This window comes from Dermochelys coriacea, chromosome 1 (assembly GCF_009764565.3).
Source record: "Dermochelys coriacea isolate rDerCor1 chromosome 1, rDerCor1.pri.v4, whole genome shotgun sequence".
In the NCBI taxonomy this organism is placed as follows: Eukaryota; Metazoa; Chordata; order Testudines; family Dermochelyidae; genus Dermochelys; species Dermochelys coriacea.
In genome coordinates, this window is record NC_050068.2 from 158935670 (window position 1) to 158954669 (window position 19000).

Here is a 19000-nt window from a genome sequence, read left to right on the forward strand (position 1 = left end):
TCATGTGAATTAAGCATTCTTGACCAATGTTTGTCCTCAGTCTGTGTCCTAGTGGATCAGTGTCTCATTTCCATGTCTTGTTCCCTCTGGCCTCCCCGCGAAAGAAACCCTCTCAAAACAGTTGGCATTAACTTGTTATTAAATGTTACTTGAGTGATGGAGAGGGAACTAACCTTGCTCTGAATCCCCAGAGGCTGAAACTTTAGGTCAAGGCTTAGAAACATTTGGAAGCCTACACTCCTCCTACCCATCCTGTGCTTCTTGTGGATAAAGAGGTCTCGGTGTTCTCAGGCTGGCAGCTTTTATGATCACAATAGTTGCTTAGATACTAGGAAGCTAAATGGACAGGGGAGGAGCCTTTATATTTAAAAGCATTAGCGTGTACTTGGAGTCTCTAGTATTCAGTGTAGCATGGGTCTCCTCCTGGGTGGAAGACCCTCTAATAGAATTTTTTTTTAAATTTATGTTCTCTCACTTAGGCTTGCTAATCACCAGTATATTCTTACTTTCCAGACACTGTAGCACCTGTTTGTTTGCCTAACCCTGGAATGATGTTCCTACCTAATCAACAGTGCTGGGTATCTGGATGGGGAGCAGAACACCAAGGGGGTGAGACTTCTGGTTCTAAAATACTGGGACACGTCTAGTTTTGTTCTACGTTTGTACCAAACTAAAAAATGCTCTTCATTCGCGGTCTGTTGATAAATTTCATAGGGTAGGAGACAATTTGAAAGATCCCTGCCAACTTGCTGTCACTCACTCTGTCTTGTTGTCATCTTTCTGAGGCAAAATGTCTGGTATTGTCAAGAAACTTGTAACATGTCTCTCCACACCAGTCTGCAAAGCAGCTCAACTAAGTATGGGGTTAGAAATATTAGTGCAGGAAGGAAAAAAAAAAGGAAACTAGGATCATCCTGGCAGCCTAGCAATCGGACAGTCTTCTGCATCTCTGCTAGCAAGGGCTCGAAACACTGTAGTGATCGTGTGCCCCACCCATGTGACAGAGTGTAGTGGGGTGCATTCTACAGCAGTTCCTTGTGAGTGTGGGGGAATGTGGATTTTTGTCTGGGAGTGGATGAGGGTGGTGTAGTGTAGTGTTTATATTTGCTAGAGGGAATATCCTCTAGCTCCTGATGCTCTCCTTGGGACAAGAAGACAGGGTTGCAGTAAAGCTGCAGTGAGTGGGAAAAGGAGAGATTTCTCAGGCCATGGAGGAGGGTGGAGCCTGATTAGGGAAAGTGTCAAGTGCCTCCTGTAAGGTGCAGGGCACCCTAACTCCTAGTGAACTTGCAGAAAGTTGCGGAAGGGGGTTCAACACCTTGTAGGTTCATTTTCTCCTATAGTTCTGCGGGTAACTGATCAACTTACAGCTGTGCTGGCAGTTTTTATTTTCTGGCATTTTAACATACTTGTTCAGGATAATGTATTGTCATCTTCAAAAGTGGTTTTTAATGTGTTCTTTTTTTAATCAATGTCAGTGTTTATGCCAAGGCCTGCTGACTTGTTTTGATCTTGTGAACCACTGAAAGCAACTTTGTAACTTCTACACATGAAAATCTGAGACCTGTTCTAACTTCATTTTTGTGTGTGCGCATATTTCAACTTTAGGTAAAAGTTCAGGTGTCTTGAATGCCGTAATGGTGCCTTTAATACAACGTTATATGTGTAACTCTGCCAAAGTCTATAATGGCTTAGTTTTGCCTACCATGATATGTGCTGGGTATCTGGAAGGAGGAAAGGATTCCTGCCAGGTAATAATCTGTGTTTGTTTTAGCTCTTAAATATTTGATTATGCTAATACTTGCTGGAGAGGGTATTTAAAATGCTAGTGACTATGACAGGTCTAGCTAAATAGACAAGTGACTGTCTTTGAAGCATTGCAGTCAGACTTCCAGTTTTCATCATGCTGAGAGAACTGCTAGAGGTAGGGCTGCTAGTTGGATTCTCCCATTCCAGTTCCTCAGTCTTTGATGAAGGTATCCACTTGTTGCTAAATTTGTCCCCTCATTTTCAATGCAAATCTGTAACAATTTCATGGGAGCGCTGAAAATGCGTGACTTTTCACAAACTTAGCAACACTTTTCTCTTGCTTTTGAGAAAAGAGAAAACCAGTCGCACTCAATCTTAATACACATCCAACAATATATGAATTCTTGCATTTTTGCTGGGTAAGCTAACTGTGCAGTACTGTAACTGAGGTATCACTTGTTTTAAGATCATTTGCTTTTTAAACTGGGGTATGCCCTCCCGGGGTTGGGGATGGGGCACAACAAGGTTATCGGGGAGACAAGGACCTGACTGGTTAAGAATTGTCTTGTTTCTTCAAAACATCATTGATAAAATAAGAATTTCTTCCAATAGCTGAGCCTCCGGCTCGGTTCCTGCTGCCAGGCTGAAATGATGAGGAGGGAGGGATGGAGTGAGAGGGCATGGCCTCTCCCTGAGCAGGAGGGGTGGGGTGGGTCAGGTTGGGTCATTGCAGCTCACTGGCCTCTCCAAAAGCTGATGTGTACACACCCCCTTGGGAGGGGGGTCCTCTCTGCCTGCTTAGGCTCTTGCACATGCATGCTGGGAATCATGCCAAGGCCAGAGGATCCTGCGGCCTGTTAATGATTCCAGCAGGTTCCAGAGGCAGGGACACAAGGAGAGTGCACAGCATGGCTGGCTGTGTCCTGCTGAGGCTGCCTTCCTGAAATATGTCCTGGACAGGGGAGGCTTGTGGGCTGGGGAGCAGTGGGCTGGGGTCCTGGACCCTAGGTGTCCATGGAATATTTTTACTTAGAAAGAGGAGGGCATGCCTGGACATGAATCTCCACAGGGGATTGCAGCAAAAAAGTTTAGGAACATCTGTTTTTAGATGCATTGTGGAAGCAATACTCAATGGGGTTTTTTTATTGTTCCCTCTGGGACTTGGCTACAATGTTTGAATCTGTATTTTATCAGCTCTTTCTAATGGGCCAAGGTCACTAATAGCATGCTTGTGGGCTCGTGTTTTTGTCCAGGGTGACAGTGGAGGTCCATTAGTAACTGAGAAAAACTCAGTGTGGTGGCTAGTTGGTGACACAAGCTGGGGAACTGGCTGTGCCAGTCGCAGAAGACCTGGAGTTTATGGAAATATGACTCTGTTCACTGACTGGATTTATAGAAATATGCAGGTAAAATATATATTCATGCTCTTTCTTCAACATTTGATACAGGCTTATAGAATTTAGACTTTAAGGCCAGAAGGGACCATTGTGATCATCTAGCCTGACCTCCTGCACGTTGCAGGCCATAGAACTTCACCCACCCATCCCTGTAATAGACCCCTAACCTATGGCTGAGTTACTGAAGTCCTCAAATCATGATTTAAAGACTTTGAGTTAGAGAGAACCCACTATTTATTATTCCAAATTCCCATTATTCATATTATGAAAAGTAACATCACATTTTTAATGACCTTGAGAGCCATTATCTGGCTATTGAGAAAAATGAGACATATGATACTCACCTTTTTTTTTTTTTTAAACAGGCAAATAGATGATCATGATATCTGCCATTCGTGCTGAATCATTTTCAAGAACAATCCTAAATGGAACTAAGGCTTTCTTGGCTACCTTATTATGTACTTTTAAAAAGAATTTCTAGGTCCTTACAATTTTTTTATTACTTGCAAATAACCTGAAGTGCACACTCAGTTCTGTGCTGGCTACAGTGACTGATCTATTTAATGAAGTAGAAGACTCATAACAAGCACCTTTCTCATTATGGTGCCTGGTGGCACAAAGTTGCTGTCAACTGGTACTTGACCTGTTCCTTTAGTTTTGTAGCTTCCAAGTTTATAGGGTTTTCTGTAATCACATTTGTAACTGAAATAATCACTGTTTCAATTACAAGCAGGGTGGTTTGACACTTGCTTTACCAGCATAATTTAATTTAAATGTAAGTAGTGGTGTAAATATGAATCTCTGGGGTCCTAGCTGGTGACTTAAAGTGGAAAACACATGGCAAATGTCAGTCTTGGCATTATAGGTGAAGGGAAGCTGTTTTGTGCATTGGAGAGTAGAGGCAGGGAGAGATGTCTTGGCATATATTCTTGGCATATATTCTTGGCATATTGGTAGTTAAAAATCCTCAGGGTCTTTACAGGTGCAGTAACAGCCAGGCTGATCTCTTTGGATTTACCCCAACATAAATAGGATCAGCATTTAGCTCAGCAATTGAAAATGTGCCATTGTTCTTCACGGTTACCCTTCCTGGGTCCCACATCTAGCATGCAGGAGAAATACGGTAACTACTGTTCTAAAGCTAGCCAGTGCAGAACAGCTCTTCTGGCTTGTGGCAGGACACTGTGTACCAGTAGCATGCTCAGTTTTATGAGCGGGGAGCCGCTAACTGACTCTGAGAACTCTCCTCTCTGAAATGCAAAGAACAAAGCTTTGCTGTGCAGCTGCCTGCCATGTAGTCGTTCTCTGTGATCCAAATGTAGGTACGGAAGGCTGGGAAAGTGTTGAAATCAGAGATGCAAAAAAATATACAACCAACCCCATTTCCACCTAATCACATGACTACCTCAGTTTTAAAGGAATCTGGCTTTTAATTCCATAGAAAGTTCTCTGTACCTGTCCATGTAGCTATTTTAGGCAGGAGACCAATCACGTAAGCTTTTTTTGAAAAACAAAACAAAAAACAAAGCCAATAACCATTCACATAAGTCTGATGATTTTAATGTTTTAGGAGAGGAAAAATAAAATGCTCTAATTCTGGATGTGTATGAAAAGAGACTGGGATGGCTCTGACAAATTGACCAAAAGTAATGACTCAGTATGTCTCTCTTGCTTTGTGTGCTCTCCAATTCTAAGGAAGTGAAATGATCAAGTTTGCTGTTACTTAATGGTACCTTAATTCTCAAAGCTTGAGTTGGAGAAATTTCCACTTCAATTTTGGAAGCACAATCTGTTATATATCAGAGTGCCACTTAATATTTTAAAAATGATTGTAAAGGCTAGAATGTTCATGGGGGGATAAAGGCCATAATGAGTCACTTTCTATAGGAATGACAAATCTCTTTTGGGGAACGACTTTTTTTTTTTTTTTTAAATAGCAAGAAATTTTGTCTTGTTTTGGTATACATTAAGAAAACAAATGCAGTTGTCTTGCACACAAGTGGTACAACTAATAAATCTTTTACAAATCATTTTTCCTCGCAGTAATTTATTACAGCATTTCTACCTCCCTCAATCTTTTTGTTTGACTGAAAGTCTATAAAGCAGAGGTGGGCAAACTACGGCCCGTGGGCCACATGAAGGCCCACGGGACCGTCCTGCCTGGCCCCTGCGCGCCTGGCCCAGGAGGCTAGCCCCCCGGCCCATCCCCTGCTGTTTCTCCTCCACTGCAGCCATGCTGCTGCATGGGCAGCAGTCTGGGTGGTGGGGCTGCACACTTTTGCAGGACAGTTCGGCAGTGTGTCTGGCTCTGGCCAGGCGGCGCAGCTGCCAGACATGCCTTTCTGAGCAGCATGGTAAGGAGGCTGGGGGGTTGGATATGGGGCAGGGGATCCCAGGGGGGCAGTTGGATGGGGTGGATGTTGTGGGGAGGGAACAGAGGGGTTAGATTGGGGGTGTGGTCCCGGGGGGTGGTTCGGGGCGGGGGGTCAGGAGACAAGGAGCAGGGGGCATTGGATGGGTCAGGGGTTCTGAGGGGAGCAGTCAGGGGGCTGGGGCCAGGCTGTTTGGGGAGGCACAGCCTTCCCTACCCAGCCCTCCATACAGTTTCGCACCCTGATGTGGCCCTCAGGCCGAAGTCTGCCCACCCCTACTATAAAGCACCTTGAGAGCCTCAGAGATGAAAGATATCTTCTGATTTAAGCACAAGATTGGGCACCAAAGGGAACTGGTTTTTTGTTTGTTTTTTGTTTTGTTTTTTTTCTTCCCTGCAATCTTTCAGCAGGCTTCCTGGTAGTCCTTTAAACAAGTTGCTTGGCTTGACTTTCAGAAGTGCTGAGTACCCCCACTGCCAAATAACTTCAGTGGGAAGGACAATTTTAGTGATACTGTATCAGTGGACTTACAAGTGGCAAGGAAGCTCATTTTAAAGGCAGTAAGGGCTGAGGGGAACTCTGTATTTTGCTACTTTGATGGATAGAAGGTTGGATTTGAGTCAGTACTGGACCTATCTTTAGTTGTAACAGGCGCATGCTGTGTTCCGATAATACTTGAAAGAAAAGTATTCACCAAATTCATTACTGAATGAAGGATAACTTGAAGTTTTAACCAGAGAAAACTTGTGTGTCCAAGAGTGTTACCTTCAGGGCTTTTTTTTCTTTTAAGATTACAAGCCCACGTTACTGTTGACTGAATAGCAGCAGAGTAATGTACCTCTTTTTATAAATAGAAACTTCAGTTTCTGGAGCTGAGTAGGGCCAAGAAAGTTTCCACACCACACAGCTATGGTGAACACTAAAGATAAGTCAGTCTATGCCCATTTGCTCCTCAGCTCTTTCATGGGGGCTAACAAACACAGGTCAACCTGTATACTTCTCTACCCCTCCCCCTTTGGGTAGCCCATTGAACCATCTGATAGTGTCAACCTCAGTCGCTTTATTAAAACTCATACTGTACTTGTAGAGTTTCACAGAAGCATAATTACCATACCCACAGAAACAACTCAGTCTCAACTCATTATTTATTGAGCCACATTAAGATTAGTTTATTTGCCAGTGATTGGGCCAGGACATCAGGTGTCAAACACATACAGAGGATCTCAGTTCAGTATCTAACAATTTACCTCACACAACACTTGCAAAGTGACATTTAGCTTTGTTTCTTTTACTATGTATCATAATTTCAAAAAGTTAAAATAGACTAACTAGTTTCTATGGCTGAAATAAAGCATGTGGAAGAACACAACAAAAAAAGTGAGTAGGAAAGCACACATTTAAAATATACTTACTTTTGGTTCAGTCTCTCACTGCAATATGGTTTAATTCATTTGCCTACTGAAGGTTGTATGGTCTGTACCAGAGAGCTCATGTCCTCACTTGTTAAAATGTACACATGCAGAATGTTTCACAGTAGCAATGTAATTATGGGAAAACATAAATTCATAATGCTATACATTAAACTAACTAAAACAAGACTTTAAAAATAAAATGGTTCACAGATGAACATGTAACACACATAACTGATGATGGTTAAAGCAATTATGTCATTTAGCTAAACTCTGACTTAGTCAATTCAGTTTTTAAGGCCAATGTAGACAGACGCACAATGTCTAAAGGGTTATACAAAGCTCAGATATAGGTCTTTTCAGTACCAAGAACTGACATTTGAAACAGACCATTTAAAGCAGAGAGGCTACAGCACAGAAAATTTTATTAAGCGAAGGCGAGCTTGTGTAAGACGATCAATTCGTCCACTCAGAAACTGCCTCTGATCGGCAGCATCTTTCCGTTCCTGAAGAAAGAAGCTCAATTTTTCTTTTTCTTGTAAAAGTTGCAGCATTGAATTATGTAATTTATCTCCAAAGTCCTGAAGGATGTAGAATTGGATGATCAGAGGAATTTGGCTGGAGAGACGTTTACCTGCACTCTGAAAACAGAAGATGGTTATAAAATATTACTATCAAAGAGAGGACAAGGGAAGGGCTCTCTAGCGAAAGTCAGTAAGAAGCTACAACATTCTGTGTCAAGTGATTGTTCCAGTGAGTATCTTCATGAATTAGTCTGGAAATGGTTCAGACAGCTGAGATGCAACTTTTCCTTTTTAATCCCATTTGAAAACATAAATGAGATGCGCTCTTAATTTGAACCTCAAGTTTTCTCAGGAGCATAAACACAAGACAGATCAGTCTGTGTATAACCTAATTAATGCTGACATTTGCCAGCAGAGTGCCATCCTGTAAATAACCAGGACCACATTAAGTGAGGAGTTACTGTAAGTGTTAACGTTGTTTCTTTGCTGATCAATTAGGGAACATGCTCATTTAAAGTTGTGCAATGCTCCCTTATAATATTGTTTGGCAGCCGCCTGCTTTGTCCAGTGCTTGCAGAAAGCAGCCCGTTGGAACTAGCTGGTGGAACCAGGGTGGGCCGGCAGCCCCCTGATCAGCTCCCCTAAGTTCCCTGTGCAGCAGCCACCCAGCAGGCTGTCAATTGCCTGGCAGTTCAGCTGTCCCTCCCCCCGCCGCTGTGTGCTGCTCCTGCCCTCTGCCTGGGAGCTCCTGCTTGCTCCGTGGGGATGGGGGGGAAGAGGGTTACTGATGTCAGCGTGTCCTCCTTCCCCCCATCTCCACAGAGCGGGGTGGGATATGCAGGGCTAAGGATGGAGGGAGCTTGCTGGCAGCAACTGCCTCAACTTGCTGATCTATTTAAAAAGCCAATGTACTTAGAGTGGGGTCAGCATACTTAAAGGGGCAATGCGCGTGTCTCTGTCTCTCTCTGCTGTGCTGCCTTGTAGAGTGTGTGGCTACATTAACAACAATGTATTAACCCTTGAGGGCTCAGCTGAGTGCTAGGTCATCATTAAGCAGTAAGGCATTCCCTGGGAAATATCCCACCCTCTGACTCCACCACCTCAACCAAGCTTCACAAGCATCACTGCTGTGTAAGTATTAAATTGTTTGCTCAAAACTTAGTGTGTATGTGTGCATGCGCGCACACACACACACACACACACACACAATTTCCCTGGAACCTAAACTCCCCGTATTTACATTAATTTTTATGGGGAAATTGGATTCACTTAACATCATTTCACTTAAAGTAGCATTTTCCAGGAGCATAACTACAGCATTAAGCGAGGAGTTACTGTACTATTGTAAAGAAAACTCCTTCCACAGAAGCCATAGTGTGTGGCTGACCTGCTTCCACAAACTGCTGGGGGTAGTAATGGAGTGGCCCTTAAGTAATTATGTAGGACAAAACCTAAGGTACTGTCACAAACTTCCAATTGTAAGATTCTAGCTTGAATCCCTTTAACATAATCAACCTGTCTGCCACAAGCAGTCAAATGAGCACAGCCCAAAGTCAACTCCTAGTATCCAGAACTTATTTGTACTAGTCCGGTGAAGTACAGGGCTGCCTTAGTGCTATGCCGTAGCCTTAAAGGATGTCATCCTGGGGATTTGATCACTTATTTAGAAGCATGAAAGCTAACTGCTTTTTACTGAGCTAGTTCCCTCTTAATCTAACAAATCAGAGTACAACGGGGCAGCAATTTATAATTCAGATAAGCTATTCAACTTCACTGACTGGCAGAGGAAACTTAAATGAAGGACACTTGTGAGAAATCTCAGTTTGTTGCCCAACATTTCTCCTTTCAAATCATTAAGCTGAGGGTAAAATTTTCCAAGAGTTTTTAGGTGTTTAAATCCCATTATCAGAAGAGACAAACCAGAAAATTGATGGTATTTAACTGCATAGGGTCTCTTGAATGTTGCTGATTTAGGGTTGCCAACTTTTTACTTGCACAAAACTGAACATCTTTGCTCTGCCCCTCCTCTGAGGCCCCACCCCCACTCACTCCATCCCCCTCCCTCTATCGCGCTCTCTCATCACCCTCACTCGCTTGTTCATTTTCACGGGGCTGACTCAGAGGGTTAGGATACAGGAGGAGGGTGAGGGCTCCAGCTGGGGGAGCCGCTGACTGGACTTTTAATGGCCCGGTCAACAGTGCTGACCAGAGCTTCCAGGGTTCCTTTTCGAGCGGGCATTCCAGTTGAAAACTGGACACCTGCCAACCCTATGCTGAGTATCTAATGACTCTTTGCTGCAGATTCACTGTTCTAGTGTTGTTTAACCTATTGCCAAGTGAAGCACTTTAGGATACCGTAAGTATTCGAGAGATGATGTAAAAGCAAGTTCTCTTTTGCTTTTTCACCCTACCTCATAGCATCTATGGCTAAAATAACCACTTCTAATAACAGGAGCTACATGTAGTTTCCATTTTGTTCTCAGGGAGAGAACAAAGGCCTGGTTGTTCAATAGCTGCCTCTAGTATTATGAATGCACTGATTTGTATCTACACATGCATCCATTTTGTGCCATTGCACTTGAATTTTGCCAGTGGTGCATCGCTGCAGACCAGGCTACGGCTCATCTAAAAATCAGGACCTTAATTTCTGAGTTGATGTAGGGCTAAATTCAGAGGTGGCATACATTTTGTCAATAAGTTGAAAGTTGGTGTAATTTGAAAACTGAGGTAGACTTATGGCAGGAAAAGCAATCAAAAGGCAGATGCAGGATGAAGCAGGCCTCTGCTATGCACTCAGCCTATGACTACACCTACATAATGATTCTGTACATTGATACTGTACATCCCTCTCACATCACTTCTGAATTTGCCCATAGACATTTTGCATCGGCTGTTCAAAATTCCAGTTAATGCCAAAAGATGTTATCCATGGACATCGGGGCGGGGATGTGGGGGGGTGTTGTATGCCTTATAAATGGTACCAGTGTTTTCTTAAACTAAAAACGAGATACATTCTTCCTATTGTCTGCAAAGGCAACAGTATTAGTATATGCTGAAGGATTTGGAATGGAATAAAAACTGCTGTGGTAGGAATCCATAAACTCACACTGAAGTATGCCTCCAGGTGATAAGCCATTTCGTTAATGGCAGAGTGGTTCTGGGTTGGAACAGTTCCAAAATTGAAACCCGAGGAGGCCGGTTTTAGAATGTTGGCTGCTTCCTTTGGTGTTTCTTCCCTGATAACTTTTAAGTCTTGGCTGTAAACATTGTCCTGGCAGTATACAAGCTGCTCCATTTTAAACTGGACTCGGATCATTGTTTCGGCTTCTTGTGCTTGTTTGTCTCTAATGTCTTCAATTTTTTCCTGTAAAGGCATTGGGAGGGGGAAAGAAAACTATCAAAATCCACTAAGCTACAGGTGAGTACAGGACCAGCCCCATGCGACGAGTCACATGTAACATGGTGTCACAGGGTTCTCGAGCACAGGGTAAGTGCTAGATTCTGGTTCTGTGTCAACGGGCAGGAGAGGCTGCATTGCTCTGTGTCCCCATTACACTTGTGGACAGGGACAGCCAAAAGCCTGCCGCTTGAGTTCCCGGAGTACGAACAACAGAGGAGTGTTTGTGCTGCCAACTATGCGAGAAACCCCCTAGGGATGGGTTTGTAGGGCAGGGGAAATATTGAAGGGATCATTCAATATGTTCTGATACAGCATGTAGTGATAGCCGATGCCGTATTCAGCCTCAGCATATTCATTAAGGTGTTATGTCTGCAGGAATCTCCACAAGTTGCTTAAAAGTGCAACTATCAAATAAGTGACTGACCAAGAGTGGAGGAGTAACATGTAATTCATATACAATGTATTATGCCATTCAGTACTGCTGGTCTTATATCAGGTTACATAAAATCATAGCAGTGTCAGACTGGAAGGGACCTCAAGAAGTCATCTAGTGTAGTCCTGCCTTGAGTGCAGGGGACTGCATAATAAATAGACTATTCCTGATAGGTGTTTGTGTTTTTTGTGTATTCTAAAAACCTCAGATGCCAGAGATTCCATAGCTTCCCTCAACAATTTGTTCCAGAGCTTAACTACCCAGATGGTTGGGAAGTTTTTCCTAATATCCAACCTAAACCTCCCTTGCTGCAATTTAAGCCCATTGCTTCTTGTCCTATCCTCGGACAAAAGGAGAACAATTTTTCATCTTTGCCCTTGTAACAACCTTTTATGTACTTGAAAAACTTATGATGTCCCCCCTCAGTCTTCTCTTCTCCAAACTAAACAAACCCAATTTTAATCAATCTTTCCTCATAGGTCATGAGTTCCAGACCTTTAATCATTTTTTTTTTTTTTGATCCTCTGAGCAGCATGTGGTGTCTCACCTTAGCAGCTCTTTTAAGATTGTGAAAATCCTCAAAATGATCTTTGGCAACTTCTGTAAAAGATTGTCGGACAAGTTCTGAGGGGAGAAAAGAGACATAAAATAAAGGTAGCAGTATAAACGTGATTACTGAACTACTGGTAATACAAGATTTGTGAAAACTGGTCATTCACCATATCTATCCAAATGACACTACCATGGAGCTATGCCTCATCAATGCAATTTTTAATCCCTCCTTGTCATACCTATGACCATCTTTCATTTTACTATCGTGGCCAATTTCTAACTTTTTCAGAAATACTGTCCATTTAGGAATTTGTACTTTCAAAGTCTGAAGGCCAGGCATAGAGAATTTAGGTCTAGAGATCTGTCTCATGGCTTGAAACTGGTTTGATTCAGATTCATTTTCCCCTGGCTGAAGCAGCCAAGATACAGCTCTTGCCATGTCAACCAAAATGTAGACAAACCAATATTTCCGAAACTTAGGATAAGCTCAGTAAATGAAACTCACCATTTACATTCTTCAGTATCTCAATAGCTGGTTCTTCTAGTACCATGATTTGCTGTCTTACAATGGCCTCAAATGCCTTGTAACTGACAAACCCTGGGAGCTCTCTTCCACGATACTGTTTTTCAAATCTCCACACTTCATGTTGTATAGTTTTCCTAACTATAACATTAAAACAGCAATATTTAAATACACTAAATCCAATGAATTTATTAAAAAAATATGGATTTAAAAGTAGTTTAGTTCTTTTTTTCTGAAGACACTTGACTGGAAGAACTAATACACAGCTAGTCATTTAAGCAAGTTGATTTCTGTAGAACTGAGCCAAAATATGCTGTTACAACTTTTAAGAATGAACTGTTTCAGTCACTGAGATGACCATATAAACTAATGGAAACAGGAACATGGGCCAGTAGTCTGATCCAGTTCAGCAACTCCTATCAGTCTGATATATTTTCAACAGCTGAAAAACTACCACAAATAAGGAAGTCTATTCTAGACCCTCTAGTAGACTCCGACAACACCATCACTAAAACATTGTCAACACTGGAGAAATTTGCCTTCGTAAATATTTGTTCCCCTTTTTGTTGCATGTGTACCTCACATCCACAAGTACAAGTGCTTTAAAAGGTGTCCAATATTGATTGATCATGAGTGGATTTAGAAATTGTAGCATAATCATAGAATATCAGAGTTGGAAGGGACCTCAGGAGGTCATCTAGTCCAACCCCCTGCTCAAAGCAGGACCAATCCCCAACTAAATCATCCCAGCAAGGGCTTTGTCAAGCCTGACCTTAAAAACTTCAAAGGAAGGAGATTCCACCACCTCCCTAGGTAACCCATTTCAGTGCTTCACCACCCTCCTAGTGGAAAAAGTTATTCCTAATATCCAACCTAAACCTCCCCCACTGCAACTTGAGACCATTACTCCTCATTCTGTCATCTGCTACCACTGAGAACAGTCTAGATCCATCCTCTTTGGAACCCCCTTTCAGGTAGTTGAAAGCAGCTATCAAATCCCCCATCATTCTTCTCTTTTGGAGACGAAACAATCCCAGTTCCCTAAGCCTCTCCTCATAAGTCATGTGTTCCAGTCCCCTAATAATTTTTGTTGCCCTCCGCTGGACATTTTCCAATTTTTTCACATCCTTCTTGTAGTGTGGAGCCCAAAACTAGATACAGTACTCCAGATGAAGCCTCACCAATGTCGAATAGAGAGGAACGATCACGTCCCTCGATCGGCTGACAATGCCCCTACTTATATAGCCCAAAATGCCATTGGTCTTCTTGGCAACAAGGGCACACTGTTGACTCATATCCAGATTCTCGTCCACTGTAACCCCTAGGTCCTTTTCTGCAGAACTGCTGCCTAGCCATTTGGTCCCTAGTCTGTAGCGGTGCATGGGATTCTTCTGTCCTAAGTGCAGGACTCTGCACTTGTCCTTGTTGAACCTCATCAGATTTCTTTTGGCCCAATCCTCTAATTTGCTAGGTCCCTCTGTATCCTATCCCTACCCTACAACATATCTACCTCTCCTCCCAGTTTAGTGTCATCTGCAAACTTGCTGAGGGTGCAATCCACGCCACCCTCCAGATCATTAATGAAGATATTGAACAAAACCGGCCCAAGGACCGACCCTTGGGGCATTCCACTTGATACCAGCTGCCAACTAGACATGGAGCCATTGACTTCTACCCATTGAGCCCGACAATCTAGCCAGATTTCTATCCACCATAATCATGCATGACTGGAGGCAGGAGGTGCACAGGTAACGCCGCATTCAATTCTTAAGGACCGTTCCTCCTAGAAGTTCTAAGAGATTCCAGAAACTTAAGGGCTTATCATTAAATATCGCAAAAAAATTGCGCTGTAGTTTGTATCAAATAGACTGGAGTTTGAGGCAAAACTTTAGAAGGAAGGTATATAGGGATTTGTAAAATTAATTCGTCAACAGGAAAAACCATCTTCTAATGTACTTTACAATAGGAATCCCCAAAACTTGACTAATTTAGTAAAAGTCTTGTCTGTTCCATTTATCTGCTATTTTTAATATTTATTCCAACTCTTTGATGATTTGCAACTAGAACTGTTAGATGAACTTACTTTGCAATGACTTCAGCTATATAAACAATAATACCTGCCTCATACACAGTTCTTTTCATGGGTAGATCTCAAATTACTTTCTAAACGAAGGCAAAAGTATCATTATCTTCATTTTACATGCAATGCAGGTGCACCTCCTACTGACGCACACAAGCACTTTAACTGATTCTCAAAGGGAATAAGTAACATCAAAAAGAAACTGGTTTTTAGTTGTTTTCTCCTCTTCTATTTTTCCTGTGTTTTTGTTCACCTGCTATCTCCTCTTTCCACCTGTTTTCCTTCTTTTTTCACTCACCTAATACATTTAAATTAACTGACTCTGGGTATGTGGTGGGACAGGACAGATTAGACAACAGAATACACCTGTGTCTACATGTAGTTGCCCCTCAGTGACATGTACCCCTGCATACATTTTGTAACTATTCATGTAGAATTACATTTAGCTATGTTTATGTAGACTTGCACGGACAGTTAAAACGAATAGCAATAGGTGCCGCTCAATATAAATGTGTGCTACATGTTGACCAAGAGGAAGAATTAATGGGTATTCGGAGAGGTTTAGAAATGTTTTGAGCTGATCTTAAACTTCAATTTCTGTGAGACATTCTTCTCCTTTTAGATCTGGATACAGTAAGCAATTAGCATACTGGGTTATCTGGGAAACATGGCTGTTCTTTAAGTGATTATTTTATTACTCATAAATTGCTGCCGCTAGACTAAAAAAATCTCTTAAACACAAGTTATTCAAAGAATCAAGGGCATATTGTCAGCTGGTGAAATTGTCCTTGCACCATTGACTTCAGTGGAAATGGAGGGAATCCATTGATTTCAATGGAGCTATGTGAGTTCACATTAGCTGGGGATCTTGGTAGATAAGTTCTCATCACTTCAGTTTCATTAACATGCTCTATTAGCTGTATTACAACTTCAGTCAAAATAAGTATTTCATAGCAGCTTCACAGGCAAGCTCCTGTACTTACCAGTCAGTGCACTGTGATCAAGTATCTTCCCCCATTTTTGAAACTCTGTGCGGATTTTTGTAAACAGTCTAATTTCATTTTCAGACAACTTTTCTTCTCCTGCCACTGAACTCGTAATGTCTTGATTAAACAGTTTGATTTTCTGAAGTGAGATTTAAAAAGGAAAACAAAACACACAGTTCTGTAAAGGCAGCATAGCTAAGCAAGAGTGAACTTGATTCTATTTTCCTCGTGGATCAAAGCAATCTTTTATTAAGTTCCAATCAGTTAGATTTATGCAAAGCCAATGAAGGTACAGGAACACTGTACACAGGTATCAATGCTGAGGGCCTATTTTTGTCTGCAGAACCTATATTACTGGTAGAACATTCAAAAAGAAAAGCATCTATCTTGACTCGCAGATCCCAGGTTGAGATTACAGGCCTGGCAGTTAGAAAAATGACAACCATATATTTGTAAACTGAGGACGTGTGCTATGGAAATCATTGAGACGTAACCATGGAACGCTATAATGTCATATTGACCAAGTTCTGTCCAGCGTTGAACTGCTTGACAAGTCCATGGGATTTGTGCTGCTAACTCACTTTGGTGCTTTTGAAAATCCCAACCTAAATCTTAATTCACCTCCTTTGTCCCTTTCTCTTTACTCTAAAAGCTGATCTAACATCAGCCAAAATTTTCAGAAACAGGTGCCTATATCTAGGCTCCTAAATCCAGATTCAGGCACCTATGTAAGTGGCCTGATTTTCCTGGCCAAGGGTGGATGCCCAGCATTTTTGAAAATCAGACCATTTGTTTGGGTGCCTATATGTGGCTTGGGGTACCTAATTTTAAACACCTACTTTTGAAAAACTTGGGGTTTGTTTTTTTTTAAATGTACTGCTCCTGAAAGCCTTTGAGTCTGAAGTTGTCTAGTTATCAGCCAGGACAGCTTCTCCACCAGCATTCAGTCCATGTGTCTCAGTCCTGTTCTGGAGGGGTAATTCATTCTCAATGTTCATTTTAGTCCTTGGTTTCTTTGCTGAGAGCGCTCGTAATTTTTTCCTTACTGTGGAGTCCACTGAGAACTACTGAGACCACCAACTCATTTCATACAGACCACTGAGCAGCCATCACCACAATTAGCAGTAACAATTTTCCACTCAGTCCAAGAGGGGCCAGATGACAATCGCGAGGCTGGACAGAAGCAGGCATACGTTATCCCACTTTTGTTAGTTTCATTTTTCATACTGAGAGAAGTGGTTCTGCTGAGGGCCAGCTCGATATGTGGATATAAAAATTAATATCTTTTGAGTATGTACTAATCTAAGCTTCCCATATCCTGCGTTACCCTAAAACGAAAATTATGTGACCAAAGACCTTGGCTTTCTCAGGAGCTCACTTTGTGTTATTTCTACTGAATATTATGTTTGACCTAGGTTTCCTGTTCCATTTTGTTTTGCTGCCTGCTTGAACTCAAAGGGTTAAATCAGACTGGACTTGGGGATTGGCCTAGGCAGAAAACAAAACTAGCATTAACTGCTCAGACAGTTTCAGGTTCACACCTTCATAACAGCTAAGAGAGCAATGGGGCCATTACTGGGAGATGCTACTTCCAGATGCCAGTGAAATTAACAGGTTTTGTTTTGCCAAAGCTGAGACCTCACAGACTACATCAAAGGGAGAGGACTTCAAGTGATAGGGGCGGGGTGGCCCTGATAGTGTCTGTAAAACACCTGACAGGCTGAGAGGTCTCAGTCAGAGGCAGAAGAAGCTTGTTGCAAGCAGTGTAGACTGGTTCTCCCAACTCAGAGATGGGGCAAAAGCCAGACCTACCTGAGCTGTGGACAGAGAGGTTAAGTTTGGAATATGTGTGTAAGTCTGTTATTTTATATCCACTTCTCTAAGTCCTGTGAATCTTTTGGGCAAAATACGTCATGAAACTGGACACCATGAGCCAAATGCACCCATGGTTTAAATCCAGGGATGCACTTAGGCTTATGTGTGTTGTAAGCAATGAAAACCCTACAAAATGTTGATGGCAGAAATGAATTTGTTCCCTTTGAAATTCTTGAGCTTATCAAAATCAGGAAAGTTTCGTACTTGTTCAGCTCTCTTTGTCATGCCACACAACCAAATACATATTTATACTTACATCTATTAGGAAAAACAACTTCTCGCCTTCTGCTTTTGGTATGCCTTTGCCATATTTGCGTAACTCTTCAGTTGTTTTTTGGAGCTGAATGTTTATTTGCTCTTCTAAAGTGGGCAAAGATTTCTAGGGGAGAAAAAACAACAATACTTGTACAGTTTGAACAATTCCATTCTTTGAAAGAAGTAGAACATTTCAGAGTGTGACATGGAGCTTTATGAATCTTGCACGGCCCTTAAAAGTCCAGGTATGCTCTGAAGTCTAAAACAACACTGCCTGTACTGAGAAAAGAATGGGGAAGGTTTAAAGAGTGGTGTTCTTCAGTGCTTCTCTTACATTTAAAAAAAAAAAAAAAAAAAAAAAAAAAAAAAAAAAAAAAGCAGTGTTGCTTTGCTGGTCTAGTACAGCATCCTATTTAGGGAACCAGTGCATCTTAGCAACCTTTTCATTGTTACTAAACAGTTATTTATAAAAAGCACACATAGTATCTGAAATATTTCATATTTACTCTATATAAATTATTCAGGCTTCCAAAAGTTGACAATGAAAATAGTTGGCTCTAGTTAGCACTATACCTCCATTTATCTCAAGTGCTTTACAAAGGAAAGCAAGTATCAGAATCCCCACTTTAAAAACTGAGTCACAGAGAGATTATGTGATTTGCCCATGGTTAAACTGTAGGTCTGCTGCAAAGCTGAGAATCGAATACTGGTCAACTAACTATCACTGGGTAAAATTTTTTGAATAGTTTATTCACTGAAAAAAGCAGTTTCTGTCGACCCAAAACTATCTGAATATGATCCGATAGTTTAAGCTGAGGAAGAGCTGGACTTTTCTAATTTACTGACAAATTCGAAACATTTTTGGAATCAAAATGAACATTTCCCCCGATTATACCCCCGGTTTGGCAGCTGAACTGAAAAATCAACTAATCTCCCAGCTCTACCCTGACTGCCAAGCCAAGGCTCAGTATAGAGGACCATGTACTTCCAGATTGCCATCAGGCAGGGTAAATAAAGCTATTCATAGAAATAATTTTTACAGGCCCAATCCTTCAAAACTGCAGGATTGGGTCCTATTTTTTTTAATGGTTACTGAAGTAAACAACCTGATGTAAAATGTTTCTTTGTTAGCTTACATTAATGTGTTCCACAAGCTCACTTGTAAGTTTCTCTGCCAAAATGGGGATAGTGGCCTTGTTTTCATCCAGAAGAACTCTGAAACAGAATAAGGAATATGAATATAGATGACATTTGCTGAACAAGAGAGCAGTGTCTTCCTGAGTTCTGCAACACAAAGCAGGTAAATACAGTTTCTTCTGATCAAGCAGGGGAATGCTAGTGAAGGTGCAGCCATAACCTCACTTCATCCTGCCAAGTCTGCCTTTGTGTAAGATTAGATTTTAAATGATGAGCTGTTTTTCTGTTCTCAGTCTGTTCAGCAAAGG

General features: G+C 41.7%; 2 protein-coding genes across 3 annotated transcripts in view; one reads left to right on the top strand and one right to left on the bottom strand.

The window, feature by feature from the left end:
- TMPRSS2 (transmembrane serine protease 2) overlaps positions 1 to 5176 on the top strand; it is a 48407-nt gene extending 43231 nt beyond the window's left edge. The window contains 4 exon segments of the mRNA XM_043507089.1: positions 514 to 609; positions 1609 to 1751; positions 3003 to 3155; positions 3512 to 5176. Coding sequence (XP_043363024.1) covers positions 514 to 609; positions 1609 to 1751; positions 3003 to 3155; positions 3512 to 3523 — 404 coding nt within the window. The 3' untranslated portion in view covers positions 3524 to 5176.
- A 1641-nt stretch (positions 5177 to 6817) lies between these two features.
- The window catches only part of LOC119857798 (interferon-induced GTP-binding protein Mx1-like), a 34628-nt gene continuing 22445 nt past the window's right edge, over positions 6818 to 19000 (bottom strand). For both annotated transcript variants that reach the window (XM_043507103.1, XM_038407217.2), the window contains 7 exons: positions 18692 to 18770; positions 17557 to 17679; positions 15423 to 15564; positions 12342 to 12500; positions 11832 to 11908; positions 10558 to 10815; positions 6818 to 7568 (listed from right to left, as the gene is read on the bottom strand). In XM_043507103.1, the coding sequence (XP_043363038.1) occupies positions 7335 to 7568; positions 10558 to 10815; positions 11832 to 11908; positions 12342 to 12500; positions 15423 to 15564; positions 17557 to 17679; positions 18692 to 18770 (1072 nt within the window). In that variant the 3' untranslated portion in view covers positions 6818 to 7334. The remainder of the gene's footprint in view (positions 7569 to 10557; positions 10816 to 11831; positions 11909 to 12341; positions 12501 to 15422; positions 15565 to 17556; positions 17680 to 18691; positions 18771 to 19000) is intronic.